The sequence below is a fragment of the Lampetra fluviatilis genome, chromosome 2 (genome assembly GCF_964198595.1).
Source record: "Lampetra fluviatilis chromosome 2, kcLamFluv1.1, whole genome shotgun sequence".
NCBI lineage: Eukaryota > Metazoa > Chordata > Hyperoartia > Petromyzontiformes > Petromyzontidae > Lampetra > Lampetra fluviatilis.
Window position 1 is genome coordinate 8,007,752 of NC_136276.1, and position 20,161 is coordinate 8,027,912.

General features: G+C 51.1%; 1 protein-coding gene across 1 annotated transcript; it reads left to right on the forward strand.

Annotated features, from left to right (window-relative positions):
• Nucleotides 1-10,628: 10,628 nt before the first annotated feature.
• Nucleotides 10,629-17,883, forward strand: LOC144937714 (homeobox protein GBX-2-like). Its single transcript, XM_078865159.1, has 2 exons — nucleotides 10,629-11,319; nucleotides 17,013-17,883. The coding sequence occupies exons 1-2, from the start codon at nucleotides 10,629-10,631 to the stop codon at nucleotides 17,645-17,647; spliced, it is 1,326 nt and encodes a 441-aa protein (XP_078721285.1). The 3' UTR covers nucleotides 17,648-17,883.
• Nucleotides 17,884-20,161: the final 2,278 nt, after the last annotated feature.

Genomic DNA, 20,161 nt, shown 5'->3' on the forward strand with positions numbered 1-20,161 from the left:
CTGGGTGGGGGGTGGGGAGGGGCTGGTCACCCCGTGGTGCCCTTTTAAATCTCAACGTTTAACCTACTCACGCCGGCTTGTGTCCGCCCTCACAGTCGGGCATATTTGCGGAATACACCACGCCGCCGTTGACCCTGGCCATTGACCGAGCAACCCAATGTTCCTACACCAGCTCCCTCCGCAGGAATGTGTTATGTGTTGTTAAATAATCGATTCTCGAATGGAATCGCGACATATTTATTTGACGGAGTTGGGGGGGGGGGTAGGTTTGGCCAACACGTTAGCTGGCCAAAAATCACAACGTGCGCCCATCTCGTTCATCATCGTTGCTCTCATTTCAGGATGAATTGACGCTGCGGAGGCACACACCGTGAATGTGTCAGTGCATCGAACGACAGCGCCGTAACCATTACCGCAGTTGAACAATCAATTAAATATGAATGACTGCAAACGCCTAACCACGTGCACGCCGTTACGATTACATCTGCAGCAAATGCCGGTGCGTGCAGCTGCTGCTCATTGGGCATGCGGGAAGGGAAATCACAGACGCGCGCTTTCACTCGTAACGCGTTATGATTGAACACAGTCTCCCCAACTCCATATCCCCCCTCCCACTCCCCCCGCATCCCGCCACGCCGTCCCCAGTTCACCGATTTCATCGTCACGATCAGCCACGATCTGTTCACTGCTGGATGATGACCTCCCCTCGTGGTGTAACAATCCATCTATCTCACGAACACGTACCGGGAGTAATAAAATAATAATATTAATAAAAATATAAATAACACATTTTATTAAGTGGTTTTTTTTTTTCAATCTACGTGACTTTACCGAAAAAACCAAGAAGATGAATCCCTGCAGTCACGAAAGCTTTAAATCGAAACGTACCGGGAGCTCTCGTTTGTTCATTCGAAGCGGGGAAGCGGGGGGTGCAGTGCCGGATTATTATCCTATGAGCAAAAGTAGCTACATATGTAGCTACGGGCCTCGCACTTTCAAGGGCCCCGCGCTAAATGCTTTCAAAAGCTATCAATTCCGGATCAGTGATTCTGCACTTGCTCTATTACTATAGTACTATACTGCCTTACGCTTTAATGAACGACTGGGTGTTTAGGTTAGCGATTTGTCGTATTATCTGTCGTGTAGCAAATGAAAAAATACAATAACTTTACAAAGCAAGTTAAAAATGTATGTGTAGTATTTATGGGTTTTTTAGGGCCCCTTTATAACATTCTACAGGCTCCGCACGAGCTTAATACGGCACAGGGGGGGGGGGGGTTCTCTACATTGGCTGCCACTCGCCGCTAGTCCCAACCACCGGCCACCATCCGTACGGCGCGAAAGAAGTCTTCAACGTGCATACACATCCTCGTCTCGCGATGTGTCCTAGTCCTACCCAAGCCCCCACTCGTACTTTTGTTAGAGCAGTAAAAATTGTTCACCTCCGCTTAAATACAAATTAGGTTGTTACACGCTGCACGCGCTTGATGATTGGTAACAATACACGTGGCACGTGACGTAAGTGAGCGTTGATCCACGTCACAATGAGAGTTCGTGTATGCATGTATGTACGTATGTGTGCGCGAGACGATGAAAATACTCCAAATACGTAGTGCGATTACTGCGTTGGCAGTGGTGCACGGGCACAAATAACAAAACAACAAACAACCTCAACGCATTCGTCAATAACACTGCCCTAACAGGAAGTACAATTACAATAGGCGACGTTTCGGACAATGGTCCTTAGTCCGAGCGGAGACGTCAGTTTTATTCTGAGACTAAAATGACTCGGTACTCTTTCGCGAAACCGGTTTTGGGTACACATTGGTCCAGAAGGCGTGCGGCGAAAAACGTACTTTTATTTATAGGTGGTGACACAGATGTGTCTGTCAATGTACTGATTAAATTGCAGCGTCGAATATCTAACCAGACCCAATCGTTTGCATGCGTTCCGTGTGAGATATGAAGATATACATATAAGATAGAACATGTACAAGAGGGGCGGTAAAAACGTTTTGGAGAACGAGGTTAATGAAAGACGAGATTATAAACAATGACAATTCCTCTTGCACCGTAACACCCATGCAGACAACCCAAAAGGTTCGTAATCATTGAATCCTCAACTGACCCATGTACGGGGCTGCATTGTGGGCAGCCAGAAGGTATCCTACACGTGTTAAACTGAGAAGGTAGCACAGCAACATTCCGTGGTTGTATACTGTACGGTACTTCTAAGTCCCCCGCATCGCTAAAATAACCGCTACGATCCACACGGCGTATGGAGAGGCCCTCATCCGTTATCCAGAAGCAAAGGGCTGTGGGTACATATAGGATAAACATTTTTTTTTAATTTTCTCTAACACTACCCGATCCAATATTCAAAAAAATATTATTATTCATTGTTTACCCGGGAAGAGCTCACGTTTTAACAGGGTCCTGTTTACGATGTTAGGCGAATTCCAATTAGCTTTTTTTGCACGTGGAAGGAAACTAGAAGTGGCTGTAAAAAAAAAGTCATACAAACGAGGCAATAAACCCAGAGAACGTCGCACAAACACGACGGTAACCCACTTGCTTTACTGCCATCAATCTACAACCTCCTAGTTCTTTCAGGCAGTTGTTTCACACAAAGGCAAAGATCTCCTGTACAGCCTGACGGACTGTTGGGGCAAGTGCTGTTTTTAGAGAGCACCTTTGAAGGCCGGCACGGCACACGAGGGGGTGGGTGACCAACACCACGTCCGGCCGCGTTTGTTTGTCTCCCTAGCAGCGATGTTCTACAACCCCCACCAGATACTCATTGAAGGCCGAGTCGACCTAGGGGAGGCCCAGGACCGGTTCAGATAATCGTCGCTGGTGTTGGCCGTGAGCGGGAATCGAACTCAGATCGCCAGGTTCGTAGCGCAGCGCGCTCACCGCTCCACTATCGCTCCCCACACAAGGTCTGTGTGATCAATAAATACCACCACGCCGTATCGGCAATGAGGGTTGTTTGACCATATTTGGCCACTCTGATCGCTGTGGCTTGATGAACGCAGGGAGAGAGACCCCGAGACCGTTTCAGCCGAATCACTCGTCAACGATGGTGGCGAGCCTTGGCTGGGAATTGAGCACATAACGCTAATCACTGCGCCACCGCTCCACCTTGTAAGCGTTATTTATTTCATTAACATACTATATTTAAAAAAATATATCTACACGTGTGCGCGCGTGTAATCTCTCCATTCTGATCATTTCCTGCGCGTAATAGTCCTGGCGACCCCTGCTTTTATATCGGGCGCGGGTTGTAATTACTACATCAATAGGCTCGTCAGGGGGCAATAAGCGACGCGCCGATATTATAATGGTGTGCAATGGGGGGCAGGGGGATACTGGGGGGGGGGCAGGGAGGGAGAGGGAGGGAGGCAGAGGAGGTAGGGAGCGGGCGGGGCGGGGGGGGGGGAGAGTGGGGGCGGGGGACGTGCGCCGCTTCCGCGGTTATTAGGACGACGGGGAAATTACGGTGAGAGTTAATGAGGCTTGATGAGGTATGACGTGTGACAAAGTGTTTAATCCGAGCGAGCGGCTGAGGGCGGTCGTTATGCGCTGCGTGAGTCGGTGTGTTGTGTCTTGTGTGCGCGTGCCCTGTGCGCGCGCGCCCGTTTGCTGCCAGGTGTGTTCTTGTCTATTTGCTGTGTCTGTGCGCGTCCGTGTGTGTGTCTGTGCGCGTCCGTGTGTGTGTCTGTGCACGTGTGTGTCTGTGTGTGTCTGTGTGTGGGGAGCGGTAGTGTAGCGGTTGGCGCGCTGCGTTACGAACCCGGCCACCCGAGTTCGATTCCCGCTCACGGCCAACACCAGTGACGATTATTTGAACCGTTCCTGGGCCTCCCCTAGGTCGACTCAGCCTTAAATGAGTATTTGGTGCGGTTTCTAAAAAAAATCGCTAATAGGGAGACAAAGGCGGCCGGACGTGGTGTTGGCCACTCACCCCCTCGTGTGCCGTGCCGGCCTTCATACGTGCTCGCTTACAACATTTGCCCTTATAGTCTGTTAATATTATGGGGGGGGGGGGGGGTATGTGTGTGCTTTGTGCGTGTCTATTTCTTGTGTGGATTTTGAGCCAATGCTGTAACTGGTTATTATTGGCTGTCCCTGCGCCTTGATGGACAGCAAAACACAACTGTTGTTCGACTGTACCGCTACGTTGCCACTTTTATTGTCCTGACCTTCACCGGCGCACTGACCGGTCCGGTGAAATATGGTTAAACTAACCCCCATAACCTGAACATCCAGCAGTGGATTGACAAAAGCGCCGAACGTGTGTCGGTGTGTACACGTGTGTACGTGTCTGTATGGCAGTGGCTCGCGAAATTGCACGTGGCGCTCAGCAACCTGGGTTCGATTCCCGGCAATGAACAGAGATCACCATCATCATCATCATCTGCGGCAAGCGACTCCTGAACTCGCCCTGAGCCTGAACCGTGTCCTGGCCACTTCACGTGAACTCAAAGCGCACCTCGCCTGGCACACGTAGTGGCGCAAAGGCGGTGTTGGTTGTTGTTGTTGCTGCTGCTGCTGCTGCCATATACGTGTTGAATGCAATGAACGGTTGTGGAGCAGTGGTGTTATGCTGGAGTTGTCAATTCACGCGGCCGAGATGTCGATGTCGCGTTCTCTCAGCCCGCAGTTGGACAACGAAAGGGTTACTCAATGTGATAGTAAAGTATTCCCCTTTCATCAACCTGAATATACTCGAAGAAACCCCGGGTCTCTATTGAAAGAGAGCATTTGCATTTCACGGGAATGGGGGTTACCTGGTTATGAAGCATCGTTTTAAATAAAGAAAATTTCACAAATTACTGTAATTATGTGAGCTGCCGTTCTTCCGCAAATTTTAACTCAAAATGTTCAAGATTAACCCACACGCAAATCGGGCGAATTATAATGCTTGTGATTTTAAAAATGCAGTTAGAACCCTTGTTTACCCGTGAAAGCCTCGGTGAGTCGCAAGACAATTTTCAGGAGGGTCCTGCATTGGAATGTTAGGCCAATAGCAGCAGTGTACGCGAAGAAAACACCACCCGTGAGTGAATACAAGCGGTTACACTCAAAACTCCACGCAGTTCCATTCAAGCATCCTTCTTTTGGCCACTGCACGGCCGTATATCCATCCACCTTGTGTTCCCGGGCAGTTTCCTATTCGAGCAAGCGTCCTAACCAGGCTCAACCCTCTGCTGAGCTTCCCAGGTCTGAGATCGGGGCACGTTCAGTGCGATGCGGTCAGAGGTACGCAGTGTGCGTGAATGAGTGTGTGCGTGTGTGAGTGTGTGCGTGGGTGAACTGTGCGGTGCGTGGGGGGTGGGTAGCGCAGTGGTTAAACGCACTGCTGCGCTACGAAACCGGCGGCCCAAGTTCGATTCCCTGTCAAGAACCAATAACAGTGCATTTTACGAATATTTTAATCGGTCCTGAGAATTCACCCCCCCCCCCAGATCGACTCAGCCTCAAATGAGTACCTGACGCAGTGTCTAAACGTCAACACTGGGGGAACAGAGGCTGCCGGGCGTGGGTGTTAGTCACCCCCCTACCCCCTCGGTGTGTGCCGTGCCGGCCTTCATAGGTGCTCGCTAACAAACTCGCCTGTTAAAGGCTGCTCGGGGGATCTTTGTCTGTGTACGGTGTGTGTGTGTGTGGATAGGTGCACAGGACGGTGTTTGGAGTGATCGCGGGGCTGCCGACAGGGTGAGGTTGCCGGTTGGTGAGGGGATATCCGAGGTCAGGCTGGGAATGCGACCCCCCGGCGCTATAGGAAGTGAGCTGATGGACTTACGGCCTCTCCCCTCCCCCCCACGATACCCCTCCACCCCTACCCACAGTCCCCACTCGAACCCCGCTCTCAACTGCAACGCGCGTGGTATGTTCCATTTGCTCTTTGTGCGCACGATGCTACTAGGCATTGTGCAGAGATAGCCAGTGGCGTCGAATTAAATACAAACATTAAAATTACCCAATAAAACCACGCGCGCATTGTCCAATTATGAATGTTCTCTTTTATGGAACCTTGAAATAAAGTGGGGAGGATATAGCCCGTAGAGGGTGAAATACCAGCACACGTGTGGAGCGCCGGTTACGTTACCAACAGTTTATTCCAGTATTATATTGGTAATAATAATACACGTGTGAATATATGTTAAATACAGATAAGCGCATGTACACGTACACGTTCGCAAACAGAGACAAAATATCCCCTGTAGCCTAACAGACTGATTAAGCAAGTGCTGTTAGCGAGTACCTATTAAGGCCAGCACGGCATGCACGGCGGTGATGTGGTTCTCACCACGCCCATTCCGTCTTTGTCTCCCAAATCTTGATGTTTACACAAATCACCAAGAACTCATTTCAGGCCCAATTTGACCTAGAGAAGAAGGCGCATGACTGCTTCAGACGTCGATCGCCACTGATTTTAGCCTTTGCCGAGACTCGAACTCATGTTCCTGGGTTCACATCGCAGCGTACAAAATCCACCGTTCCACACACACATATAGTACAGTACTGCCAAACAACAGCAAATACTTAGCAGGGCAAATATAAATAAGCATTCTACAAAATAGCAGTAATACATCTGACTAGTTGTAATCGTCCTGTAGTTATCCCAGTCTCAAGAAAGTTTATTTTTTCAGGAGGGTCCTGCATCGGGATGTTTGGACAATCCCACAACACTCTAAGTGGTTTCCAAATATTGCCTTAAATATCCGATGCCAATGCAATGTTCATCTTCATAAACACGTGACCATTCGTCTCAAGCTGACAACGAGCGATCGTTTTGTATGACCTTCAATCGCACCGCTTTGAATACCGCAGCGAAGTGAGCGTATCGATGTGTTCTATTGGTTGTGGAGCGAAACGTCGGACATCATGGGGGCGACACGCCGGCACGAGCCGAGAACACGTTGGGAGAGAGCTGCCATTTAGAGCACGACCTCGAACACCCTACGCCAGTGTTCTTCAATAATTACACTGGTCAACACACTTTTTCTGGCATAAGGTATTCCAACGGTTTTAAGGTAATTTTGGGGTGCTGATTTCAAATCTGGCATCAGTTTTTGTCTATCACATCAGGTTTTTGAGATATCAAATATTGCATTTTCAATAAAAACTGCAGAAGAAAAATATTAAATAAATGTGGATATCTACATTAAATGATATTATAAACACACTATCCTAAAAATACAGCACCATATTTTAACACTAAAGCAGTCACTGACTCGCAACAACTTGCAATCATAAGTGACAGAGTTAATTTCGGGTAAAATCAATGAAAATGGGGTATGCCGATAGCATAAAAATGAGATGTGATAGAGCAAATCTGAGATCAGATTTGGAATCAGCACCCTGAAATTAGTCTAAAACAGCTGCAAAAGTCCAGGCCAGAAAAAAATGTTTTTTTGTTGTTGACCAGTGTTATCAGAGGTGGGGATGGGGGGGGGTCATTTTCGCTGATAAAACATCAATCGGTGTGATGGCCGCCACACATTTGACACCATTGGGGGTTTGACAGCATCGATGTTGATGTGGCGGAGGGGGAAGTTTTCACTTTTGTGTATCATCGGTGGGGGCCGCACTAAAGGCCCACGCGGTGGCCTTGCGATGAAGAACGCCGCCCTCGGCAGTGGCAAGGCGAGTGTGCTTTATTCCTCACGTTCGTTGAACAGCGACAATTCTCGTGGGCAACAAAACAATTGCAGTGAAACTCCGCCGCGTGCCATTCGAGTGACCGACGGCCCTTGCCCGCTCATCATCAACAGCGTGATTCCCTCCCCTTCACTCCCCCCTCTGTGCTTCCCTGCGACTCCAAAAACACCGCATACGTGCACCTGCTTCGTGCTCCCCACCTGTTTGCGCTGTCCTTTTCGAATCGCGTTCGTTTATGGCACTGTTGGACTAAAATATAGAGCTTTCCCTAACTTTTTCTCTTCTCTGCTTGCTCACGTTATATTTGCACGGGGTTTTTTTTTTATTCGCGCGTGTTTCGTTGTGCGGCCGCTAAACATACCATATATGTTAGTTGTGCAATATTACGGAAGGATTCTGCACTCGTTCTCTGCAGTAAATTTATGTTTTCCCGTCTTTGTTTTGTTGTTGATGCGCTCACGCACCACGGATCTCCCTTGTAAAGTAGCCGGGCAAATGGCCAACGGCACCATCATCCGTGAGCCTTGCGTTATCGGCTACAACACAATTTCCATTCCCCAAACACACAATCCTGTGAATCAGTCGGTAAACAAATTGCCAGCGAAAGACGTGCAACTCATTAACTGGCAAGAAACTGTCATAAACTCCTGCACGGAGATTTAATATATGAAATCACCCTTGATGCATATTGACCGACAGCTTGAATATACACACACAGAGCATCCACATGTATACGCGGAGCGTCATTAGGCAATGCACGCAGTGCGTTAATGTACAAATAGCTTGCGTACATAATACAGACGGACGTGTTATACGTGCAGAGCATTTGTATTCATGAACGCAGAACATTGATAGTGCTTTGTGTGTGTATAGGTTAATATTCTGTGTACATGCACACATAGCATTATCACATGCGCACACATCCTTAACACATATACACAGCGAACACAGGGAGCATTGATACATTCAGATAGATCATTAATATACAGAGCATCAATGCACACACGACAACATTATTGCATACACATGGGATGTTAACACACGTGCACATACATCATACATAGCTTTAATACATACACATAAATGTATACGTACACAAACATCATTATAGATTACACAAGTAGCATTACAGCAACAAAGATTCCCCGTATAGCCTGTAACAGGCTGTTGGGGCAAGTGCTGAAGGCCGACACGGCGGGGTGGGGTGGCCAACACCACGCCTCGCCGCCTTTATCTCCCCCAGTGCATCGGGTACTCATTTAAGGCTAAATCGACCTCGGGGAAGCCCATGACCGGTTCAAATAATCGTCACTGGTGTTGGCCGTGAGCGGGAATCGAACCCGGGTCGCTGGTTTCGTAGCGAGGCGCGCTAACCGCTACACTACCGCTCCCCACATTACAGCAACACACACACACGGAGCATTAAACATGTAGACCACTGATAGGCCCACGTCACGGATACAAACCCCGCACAGCTGATAGATAGGGCACGCTTGTCATTCTCCCGTCTTCCTGAGCCGAGTGACACGGGGAGGTTGAGCGTGGCGTGGGTGATGGCGTGGGAGTGGTGATCGAGGGTGATGCAGCGGGCGGGCGGGCGGGTGGGTGGGCCTGGGTGTCGTTCGCCAGTTGTGAGTGGAATCGATAACCCTTCATTTCAATCCAGTCTCCTTTCCAATGAAGACCTGGGAATTTTAAAACATGGGCATGATGTCGGAGCGAGTGGCCAGGTTAGAAGCGTTCGACACTCGTTTGCTTGGATCGGAGTGTTCGCCAGGGACTCCGATTACCGGAGAGACATCCCCAATGCACGACCCTAACGGAAAAAAACGAGTCTTCGTGACTCATTAAAGCTTTCTTGTATAAATAAACGGCATTGTTATTACGTCTATGGCTACGTGCTTTCTCCGCTTCAACTCACGTACGTATCAACACCGACGACACATGGGACTTAATCACAGTGCGTTTCCCACCCCCCCAAACCCCCCTCACCTCCCTCCTCCACCGCTTCCGCCCCCCTCTCACTGCCCCCCCCCCATCGTAATTACTCACACAATTGTTTCCACCGCAATGATCATAAGCGAGTCGCGATGCGCGTTGTGCCTAATTGTAGGAGCATATTACCGACTTCGCGAATTCTCCCCGCCTAGAATAGCCAAGATCCCAAGACACCGATCTCAGAGCTTGAAGTTATACCACTGTGTGTCCGCGTCACGGTGCCAAATTTGGTAAATTACTGCCAATTGCCACGTTTGGCGCGAGATGGGCCCTCTTCGAACACTCCCCGGGTGCAGAGATGAGCCGAGACGAGCATGCCGAGCCCAACACATCACTTGTCATACGGATGGATGGTGGTGGTGGTGGTGGTAGAGATGGTTGTGACGATGTAGCGGTTGTATTTTTTACGATGGTGATGCTGCTGCTGATGTGGTTGGTGGTCATGCATTATAATGATGGTGGTGTTGGAGATGATGATGATGACGGTCTTCGTCATTATAATGGTGGCTACGATTGTGATGATGATGATGACGGTGGTGGTGTGTCGGAAGAACCCGCGTCAACTCTACCCCATTTCAAACCAAGCTCCGCCCGCGTTCCCCCAGCACGCCAACAGGAGCTCGCTAATTGCGCGACGTCTGCTCCGCGCGTCCAATTGGAGGCGCGCGGGACGCGAGCCCGGAGCCGCACCTGTCACGACGTGAATGAGGGAGCGGCGCGGAATGAGCGGATGATGGATGACTTCCCGCGGGAGCGGCCCTTTAATTCATCCCTCCTACCCTACCCTCCCTCCCCTCCCATCCCACCCCGGCCACCACCACCAGCACTGCTACCCCACCATCCACACTCACACCCCCCTTTCCACCCTCCCCCCTTCTTCCACCCCCCCCCCCCTGGCTCCCTGCTGAGCGCGCCTCCTCCTCTCCCTCCTCCTCCTTCTTCCACCGTCCCGAGGCGGCATGAGAGCGCGTGGGGAAAAGCAGCAGCGCGGACGAGGCGCGGCCGCAGAGCGGACGAGGACGCGGCACGAGCGGCAGCAGCACCACGGGCGTACGAGGCGCGCTAACGCAGCCGAGTCGGACGCGCGAAGGGACCCGCTCCGCCCTGTGCAGCAGCAGCAACAGCAGCAGCGGCAACAGCAGCAGCGGCAGCAGCAGGAGGAGGAGGAGCAGGAGGAGACGCGCGCAACGAGGATGATGCAGCGACCCTTGGGCGCCGCTTTCAGCATCGACGCCCTGATCGGCAACTCGCCGCCGCCGCAGCCGCACAGCGCCCGACCCTTCCTGTATGCGGGGTACCCGGTGTTCCTGCCCTACCGGCCCGTGGTCATCCCCACCCCGGCGCTGCCCCACACCGCCACGCTGCCCGCCGTGCCCACGCTCAACCCGCTGCCGCTGCCCAACAGCTTCTATGCGTCGCTGCCGCAGGGCCTGCCCACCGTGAGCCCGCTGCCCACGCTGCCCGGCGGGGAGGAGTGCGCCAAGGGTTACTCGGACGAGCTGCACGGCACGAAGCTGCCCCTGCAGCTGCAGGGGCACCGGTTCGGCCTCGATGTGCGGCGTGACGTGGGGGACGGGGAGCGGATACCGACGCCTGGTCGGGACCGCCACTCCGCGTTCCTGTGCCGGGACTCGAGGCTCGACTCCATCGGTGCGTCGCCGCGTTTCGCTTAATAAACGTCCTGCTGTGGCTTTGTTGCACGGAACGTCGGCGAGAGCGTGGGCGGTGGTTAGGGTGCTTCATGTGTGTGTGTGTACATCTGTGTCCGTGTATGTATTTTGTGTGTACTGGTGTGTGTGGGTACATCTGTGTTCGTGTATGTATTTTGTGTGTACTGGTGTGTGTGGGTACATCTGTGTTCGTGTATGTATTGTGTGTGTGTCGACTTGGCCTTAAATGAGTCCCTGATGCGGTTTGTAAACATCAGCCTTGGGGATACAAAGACGGACGGGCACGGTGCTGCTCACCCACCCCCTCGTGCGCTGTGCTGCTTTCATTTGTACTCCCTAACTGCGCTCTCCACATCAGATGTTGCAGGCTTACATGGGGGATAGTTGTCTTGTGTATACGTGTTCACTTATCCATAGGCACTGCTATGCAAGTGTACGTGTATGCTTGTGTTTGTGTGTCCGTACGCAGAGGTTATCCACGTGAGCAAGTGGATGTGTATACTGTGTGTGTAAGCACTTGTTAATGTGTCCGTGTGTACGCGTGGGTTATCCGCGCGTGTGTAAAACACATTGTGTGCGCTTATGTGTCTCCGTTCTGTGTGTGTGCCCATGCAAGCGCATGTGTGCGCACGTGTGTGTGTGTGTCTCGTGTTGTATATGAACACGTGCGTCTGTCTTTGAGTGCGTCCGGTCAGAGCTTGTAGCCTACCACTCTGATTAGTATTGTTATTATTATTGAAATCTCGTTTCCGGTGGCATAATCACCTAACCCGCAGATGACCGGCGCGTGTTCATAGAGCTCTCTTATAGTCACTGTCTAGTAGAGGTGTTGAAGCGATAAAAAAAACACAACAACAGCAGCGCCAACTTGCAAGAACGGCACGCGTGGTTGCTTCTCGTGGTTGTGTTCCTCTCGGTGTCGGCTAAACACCGCCCCCCCCTACCCCCACCTCGTGGTGTTTACGTTCAATTCACCGCTTGTAGACGTCAACAATGGACCCGACTAGCGGGTTGACAAATGCTCCCGGTTTCTTCCGTTCGAACATTTCCCCCCAAAACGTTGCCGAGGCTCCCATCAACAACAATGGGGGGATGGAGGGGGGGGTAGTGGGAGGGTAGTGGGGGGGTAGGGGGGCGATCAAATCGTCAAGACCATGGGGCAGGGTTGGGCAACCTGCGGCTCTTGAAGGGACCACCTCGGGACTTTGTTCATTTCGGACCCACCGTCTCGTATTCACACGAATCGCCGCTCTTGAAATGTTGAATTTGTAAAAAAAAATGTTTTACTACCGAATTGGAAAGAAACTAAAATGTTCGTCTCTTCTTGTTATTTTGATGGCCCCATCCCTGACCATGTGTTAATATCACCCCGGTTTCGTCACGGCGTGAATGCGAGCCGTTAAACGCGGGGGTTTTGTTGCTGTCTATCTAAAGCCGGGGGGGGGGGGGGGGTGTTAGACCCATCACGTCAAGAGTGGCCTCCCATCGATCCATGGTTGCAAGTTTGAGTGTCACCCCCGCCCCCCTGTACGCTGTCTACTGTATTGCCTTACTCCTGTGTAGCAGGTGTTCGCCGTGGTGCTGTTACAGCTCTCACCGTCGATGTGAGCGTCTCGAGTCTTTACCGCCCGTTGTTCGGCATTGATGGTCCGACGTTTCGCTCCGCGTTCCGGGAACTTCTTATTCAAGACGTGGAGCGAAACGTCGGACATCACGGCGAACAATACAACCAGAAATCAACACACACACATCAGGGAGCTAAGTGTGAGTGTCTCTACTGTTTGAAGTGGGCGCCGCGGTGGCTAGGAGATGTTAACTACTTCGCCTGGTATACAGGAGGTCGTGAGTTTGATCCCGACCCTGACACCGGCTCTATATTTGGAGTTCGCATGTCTCTCTCTCTCTCCGCGTGGTCGCGTTGCGTTTCGAGTGTTTGGCCGCGATACATTTCCACGTGATAAGCCACTTCGTAGAGCTGTCATTTGTGGCGAGGTCGCCTCTGAAAAGAGCTTCATAGCTCAGTGGGCCTTACCTCGTAAAATCTATTTTATTATTATTTATTATTTTTAGCTTCCAATGTAGCGAGATAACAAATAACTCTGTAGTTGACGCAACAGCTAATGTGTGTACGAGTGCCATTGAGGGCTTGGTTCGTGCTCTGTGCGGACGAGACACGGTTCTGTCACGGCGTCAATTGACGCACGTGCGGTGGTGTTATCATCACTTTGGGTCGTCTATTTGGTGCCACGGTGTTGTTGATGATGTTGTTATTGCAGCGTCTACTACATCCACTGACTGAGCGCATGTTGGAGATCATTCAGCACACTCTAATGACCATGTTGCATCGGTAACTAACAAGTTGACGCTATGATCAAATGGTCATCGCCCGAAACGGTTGCCTATGTATACATGTTGTTCTTTTGGGGGCAATGTTTTTGACGAATGTGAGATTTTTGGATTGTTGTTGCTTGAACAGCAGCAACGGCATCACCAACTGATGTGTTTTATATCTGTGCCACATCTGGTTCCATCGTGTGCATCGCTTCCGCATATAGCGATGCATGTACGCTACGTTATAAAATGTAAACATTCAATGTTTACATGGTGTGTGCGGTTGCGAGTAAGATAAATCTCACTATACAGGCGGAATTTGCGGCATTAGGCAATGAGTTTGTAAATAATGCGAAAGTGCTTTATATTTACATCTCAATAGTAATGTACAAACCTTTATTAATCCATTCTTGGATGAACACTTCCCAAAGCCGCGCCGGGTATGTGGGTTATTTGATCGTGCTTCATCACCTTGGTGAGTGAGTGAGGTTTTGGCGAAGGCCAAGGTCCTGGTCAAATATTACTTGCCGCGGATGCTTTAGCCGTGGTTGGGAATCCAACTTGTGGTTGGCCGGTCTCATAGTCAACAACTACACCACTGCTCTACTCCATTCTAAATACTTGTATTAAACTGAGAACAGATTTGACGTTTAGACCGTGAGTTGACATCCTTACTGCATCGATTTGTGTGCCAGGTTACTTTTGACAAAGACTTGTTGTATAGCAACTAAACTTTGTTCCATTTTACCAAGTAAGGCCCACTGAGATACACAGCTCTTTTTTCAAAAACGACGTGGCCTCAAATGAAAGCGCAACGAAGTGGCTTATCATTCTGTGGAAATTCATAGCAGCCAAATACTCTAAATGCGTGTTTCTGAATGTGGAGGGGAAAAAACCGAAGGACCCGGAGAAATTTTTAAGCAACCAGGAGAGAGAGAGACAGAGATACCGTCAACTCCAAATATACAACAGCAGGCGTCAGGGTCGGGATCGAACGCCACGACCTCCTGTATACCAGGCGAGGGAGATAACATCTCGCCACCACGGCGCTTTCCCTGCCTGGTTTACATGTAGGATATCTGTCTCTATATATATATACACACATATATACACACACATGCAACACGCATGCAGCGCTTGTCCGCTTTATCCCGTGTAGGATGTTCCCAAGTCGTCTTTAGGTCGCTCTGTGTTTACCGCATTCAATTCAAACGCTGTGGGGTCGCTTTGTTGAGCGCCGAGTGGTTATTTTGCGACTCAAGGGAGAAATTTAAATTTTGCTAAACAAAAATAATGTTTTTTTACCAACCCGCGTGAAAGTGTCTCTTGCGTTACTCAACGTTCAGAAATGAGACGCAAAAGGCAACGGCAGTAGATGTCACACAACTTCAACAGCAGCAGCAGCAACAACAGAAGCCCTCAATAAAGTGGCCGCGTTTGACTCGTGCAATTAACTGTGATTTAATAGATAATTGTGCGACTTGAATTTTAGCGTTACAAAACTCCTCATTGTCTACAGAAAGAACAACTTTACTCTCAAGGGGTCAAAGTTGTTGCTGCTATTGTTGTTGTTGTGTGTACATGTATGTGTGTGAATGACTGTCTTATACAATAAACCCCCTCGTGTGCCGTGTGGGCTTCCATAAGTGCTCGCTTAACAGCACTTGCCCCAAGATTATGTCAAATATATACAGAGGGGTTCTATGTCTTTGTTATGCTACATCCACAGTGGTCGCGTGGGTTTTGTTTTAACGGTAGATGGTATTTGCACTTTTCTAATATCCACCACAGCGATGTGTGTGTGTGTATATCTGTGTTTGTGTGTCTTTATTGTCGCGGTTAGCGCGCTGCGCAATGAACCGGACCACCCGAGTTCGATTCCCCCTCGAGGCCAACAGCAGTGATGATGATCTGAACCAGTCCTGGGCCTCCCCTTAGTCGGCTTAGCCTCAAATGAGTACATTGTGCAACCTGTAAAACATCGCCACTAGGGAAACAAAGGCGGCCGGGCGTGGTGCTGGCTATCCACCCCCTCGTGTGCCGTGCCCGGCTCTCTTAGGTGCTCGCTAACAGCACTTGCCCCAACAGTCTGTTAAGGCTACACGGGAGGCCTTTGTGCTATATCTGTTTTCCCGTGTTTGTGTGTGCGTGTGTGTTTTTCATTATGGCATAGTTAATACAATGCAACTGCCTGTTTGTGTGTGTGGTGGTAGAGGTTAAATCATTCATATTCATTTACGATGGGTTTTTTTAAATACACATCTATTTTACTGTCTGCATGTTTTTGTTTCTGTGTATAGGTATATATGCGTGTGTATGTCTACCGATGTCATAGTAACCAGTGGCGGGTTAGGGCTTCTTTCTTTCGGCTTTCACATCACACTCCACGGAAGACGAACGAATTTGGCTGACGATGAGGCTTGTATATCGTTACACAATGACACCATTTACAACGTCAGGCTGGCCTTGACCTAATCAGCGAAATCAATCACCACCGGGCCCTCCACTATGGTGGTACAATTCAACAATTTTTATTTTCAGATTTTTATTATATACAAACAAATTCAGATTTCTATCCCATCTAGAGCATCATTCAAGCTCACACCAGACACCAATGTCTACGTATACCAGCTATTTGATTGTAGATATGTATTGTTCGAAGACATATATTGGATCTGTTTTAATAATACGATGAGTTATATATGTTTGTGTTTACGTGTGTGCATATGTATATATATATAAAATGTATCGTTGTACTTGAGTGCGCGCGTGTGCTTTAACTTACAGCGGCGACGTGATCCGCGTACCGCGCTATTGTACGAGCCAAAACACTCGGGTTCAATTCCCAATCACGGCCAACACGAGCGGCAGCTGTTAACCGAACCAATCATGTGTCTCCGTTAGTGAGACATCATCGAATAAGTGGCGCAGTGCGTAAACATCAGGACTGGGGGGGGGGTTACTAAAGCAGCGGTGATGGCCAAAACCACACGCACGTGTGTGTGTTGAACTTCTTTCGCCCACCGTTCGTAGCCAACCGTGATCATCGGGGGTGCAGGGGAAGGACAGCGACCTCAACACAACAAACCCGCACCGAGCCAGCCTTTTGCTTCGTTGTAACCGCGGCGTGCACAAAGCGGAACTCTCTTCTGTGTCTCCCGCACACAAACACAACTCCGTTGGTTCCCTCTGCTTGACAGACCAATGCCATGCGTGTGGCATTCCCCCTAAGCACGCACCAATGAGTGTATCTACTACACCTTGGAGGGGGAGGTGGGGGTTCCTTTGCCTTGTGTCCCCCCTAGCGCCTTGTCGACACTAACGCGTGTTCCGCGCGCGCAGTGAACGTGAACTCTGACGATGACTCGGTGGACCCGGGCTGCGGCGATCGGCGGGGCAAAGACGACTCGTCCTGCGGCGACAGCGACCCCGACTTTAGCGCAGCCGAGGACCACGCGACCCCGCTCGGCTACGCGCGAACCGACAGCCGCGCCACGTCGCCCTCCGACTGCGGGGGCGACCTCCTGCAGCAGAGGCGGGACGCGCTCAAGGCAGCCGCCGCCGCCGCCGCTGGGCTCTCGGGGGCCGTGGGGACGGGACCGCCGGGTTCCGTGGGGCTCGGAGCCGGGGGTCTCTCGACCGGAGCCGCCGGGGTCGCGGGCAAGAGCCGGCGGCGGCGCACGGCGTTCACGAGCGAGCAGCTGCTGGAGCTGGAGAAGGAGTTCCACTGCAAGAAGTACCTGTCGCTCACGGAGCGCTCGCACATCGCGCACGCGCTGCGTCTCAGCGAGGTGCAGGTGAAGATCTGGTTCCAGAACCGGCGCGCCAAGTGGAAGCGCGTCAAGGCGGGGAACGTGAGCGCGCGGGCCGGCGAGCCGGCGCGCAACCCCAAGCTCGTGGTGCCCATCCCCGTGCACGTGACGCGCTTCGCGGTGCGCGGGCAGCACCAGGCCGGGGATCACGGGGCCAGGCCGTGACGGTCATGGCAGGGCCCGGCGAGAGGGGGAGAGAGACACGAGGTGGTAGGGGTTGGCCGGATTCCCCCGGGGGACACGATTTTCTACCGGAGTTGTTGTTGTTGTTGTTACTCGCGTAATGGTGATGATGATCGACCCCCTCAACATCACGATTGCTACTGCCACCCGTTATTATCGCTGCCACTGTTATTGTGTCCACGGCCACAATCAGCATCGCTCTCATCATTCCCATCGCATTCGTATGACCGTCGTTATAACTATCTCCACGACCAAAGTCATCGTTTCAAATACTAACAATGCCGTCATCACTACCACTGTCACGATCACTGCCATCGTAATCACAATCGCCACGATCACCGCCACCAACACGGCAACTAAGCACTTGCCCTTACAACCCTTGCCACGACTATCACAATCATTGCCATCAGCATCATAAATTTAACTGCTACTATTGCACGAAAACTACATTCTCCACTCCAACTACCAACATCCTCACCATAATCACCAACACAACTCCCCCATCCCTGTCACCCACCGTGATCTGCGCTACATTTCCACCCTCAACGCTTCCACCACCACCACCACCATCATCATCATCACTACCACCGCCATCATATCCATCACCACAACTCGCACAAGCGCCAACGTAACCACAATCATCCTCGCCACTGTCGCCACGTACCAACCTCGCCATCATTGCCACAACCACCACCACCGCGATTATTTCCGCCACGAGCAGCAGCAGCAGCGCGCTGAAGGAAGAGTGCGACTCGTAGGGACGGGATCGACCTTTCCCTTCTGTATGGCCGAGTTGTTTTATGATTTTTAAAGAAAGTCATAGATTTGCATTGAGAGTACTGTGTTAATAACACGAGCACAGCGGTGTGAAAATAACCGATACAACAACAGCAGCGGCAGCAACAGGAGGTCGTCACGTGAAGTCAAAGATGACCACCCGTGCCCAAAGAGGGTCTTTGTTCTGTTGTTGTGACGAGTAATCTTGTATCACGAGCGCGGACATCATCTCCGGTAAGAACTGAAACGTCGCAAGTGAAACGCGAGAAGACATGAGACTGAACGCGACAAAAAAACTTGAAATTGTAACGATTGCATCGCTTCCAGCGGTCGTGCTGCTATGAGAAGGCAGCTCCCCCCCCCCCCCCCCACGTGATGCGGTTGTTTCGGGTTGTACTGCGTGTTGTTCGGCAAAGGTGTACCGACGTTTCGCACCACTTACGTGCTGGGAAGAATCTACATCAGTTCGTGAACGAGCTAAACTACTGAGACGGAGAGATAAGAAGTCGATCGATCGGCACGTGCTCGGCAAGGTGGCAGAGACCTCGGGTGACGCCTCTGGGCTGACGGAACCAGGGTTGGTGGAACCCGGAAATTTGCGCGTCTTGGCCGGGCGCATGTGAACAGTGAAGTGCGCGAGTCAAGCCCGGGCCACGTGCGAGTTGATCCGGGCCCATAATGAACATCTGTGACGAAGAAGAAGAAAAAAAAATGAGCTTCATTAGCTCATCGGATTCTTCCTGCAGTCTCAATCAAGATTCTGAGCGAGCGTGCGAGCGAGCGGGCGGACTAACGCCTCTCACCAATGAAGGAACATTTGCACTGAACCGACTGCTTCTAAACATTCCGGGCGATTGAACGAAGCTCCGTGATTCTCGAGACTCGGCGCGGCAAGGCCATTATTGGCCCTTCTTGCTCGTGTGTGTATGTATATATATACATACACGCACGCTTAGTATATATACACAACAAATAAAACCCCGGGTTGTGTGTGGTGTACATATACAGTAATGCTGCTAGGTTAATTTACATCTAGCGGAGAAGACATAATTACGGATCGATAATGTGTGGATATGTAGCTGTAAACGTCGCCACAATTCCACTCCCTGCCCCCCAAACCCCCCCCCCCCACCCCACCCCCGGGCCCCCTTACCTCCGTGTTTGTTATATTGATCTCAGACGTCGCCTGCATGTAATAGCTGTTTGTAGACTTGTTCAATATTATTAAATGGTGGCCGCTTTGTGTGCCGTGACGCTAATCCTCCTCCACGCGACGTTGTCGACGATCGATCGCCTAAAGGTTTTTTTTGTGTGTGCGGTGCGCAACAAAAAAACTAAAAAAAAAAGAGAAGAAAAAAAACTGCGATTCAGCCGTGGCCGCGTCCGCGTAACGGGGAGTGGCGGGGACGAGGAAACCAGCGCCGATACGGCGTGTTGGGGGGTTGGGGGGGGGGGAGAGTCTCTTCACGTCGCGTTAGGACAGCGCGTTGTGTTGAAGACGCGTGCGTCTCGCGTGCCAAACCAAGGGGGGGGGGGGCCGCGCTCCGGAAAATATCGAGGGTGCGTGGGCCGAGTCAAAGCACCTGCATGCCGACAGAAGCAGACGTTCGCCACCAAGCGACGCTCGACGTCGACGCGGCGCGTGTGCCAGGCTAGGTGCACCGTGAGGCGCTTTGCTGCATGTACAACGACAGACATGCGCCACGCACACTGGGGGCC

Bases quoted from the DNA above. Each gene is read 5' to 3' on its own strand.
- LOC144937714 (XM_078865159.1), top strand. From the start codon at position 10,629: ATGAGAGCGCGTGGGGAAAAGCAGCAGCGCGGACGAGGCGCGGCCGCA. The intron at 11,320-17,012 runs GTGCGTCGCCGC...CCGCGCGCGCAG, and splicing joins CTCGAGGCTCGACTCCATCG to TGAACGTGAACTCTGACGAT.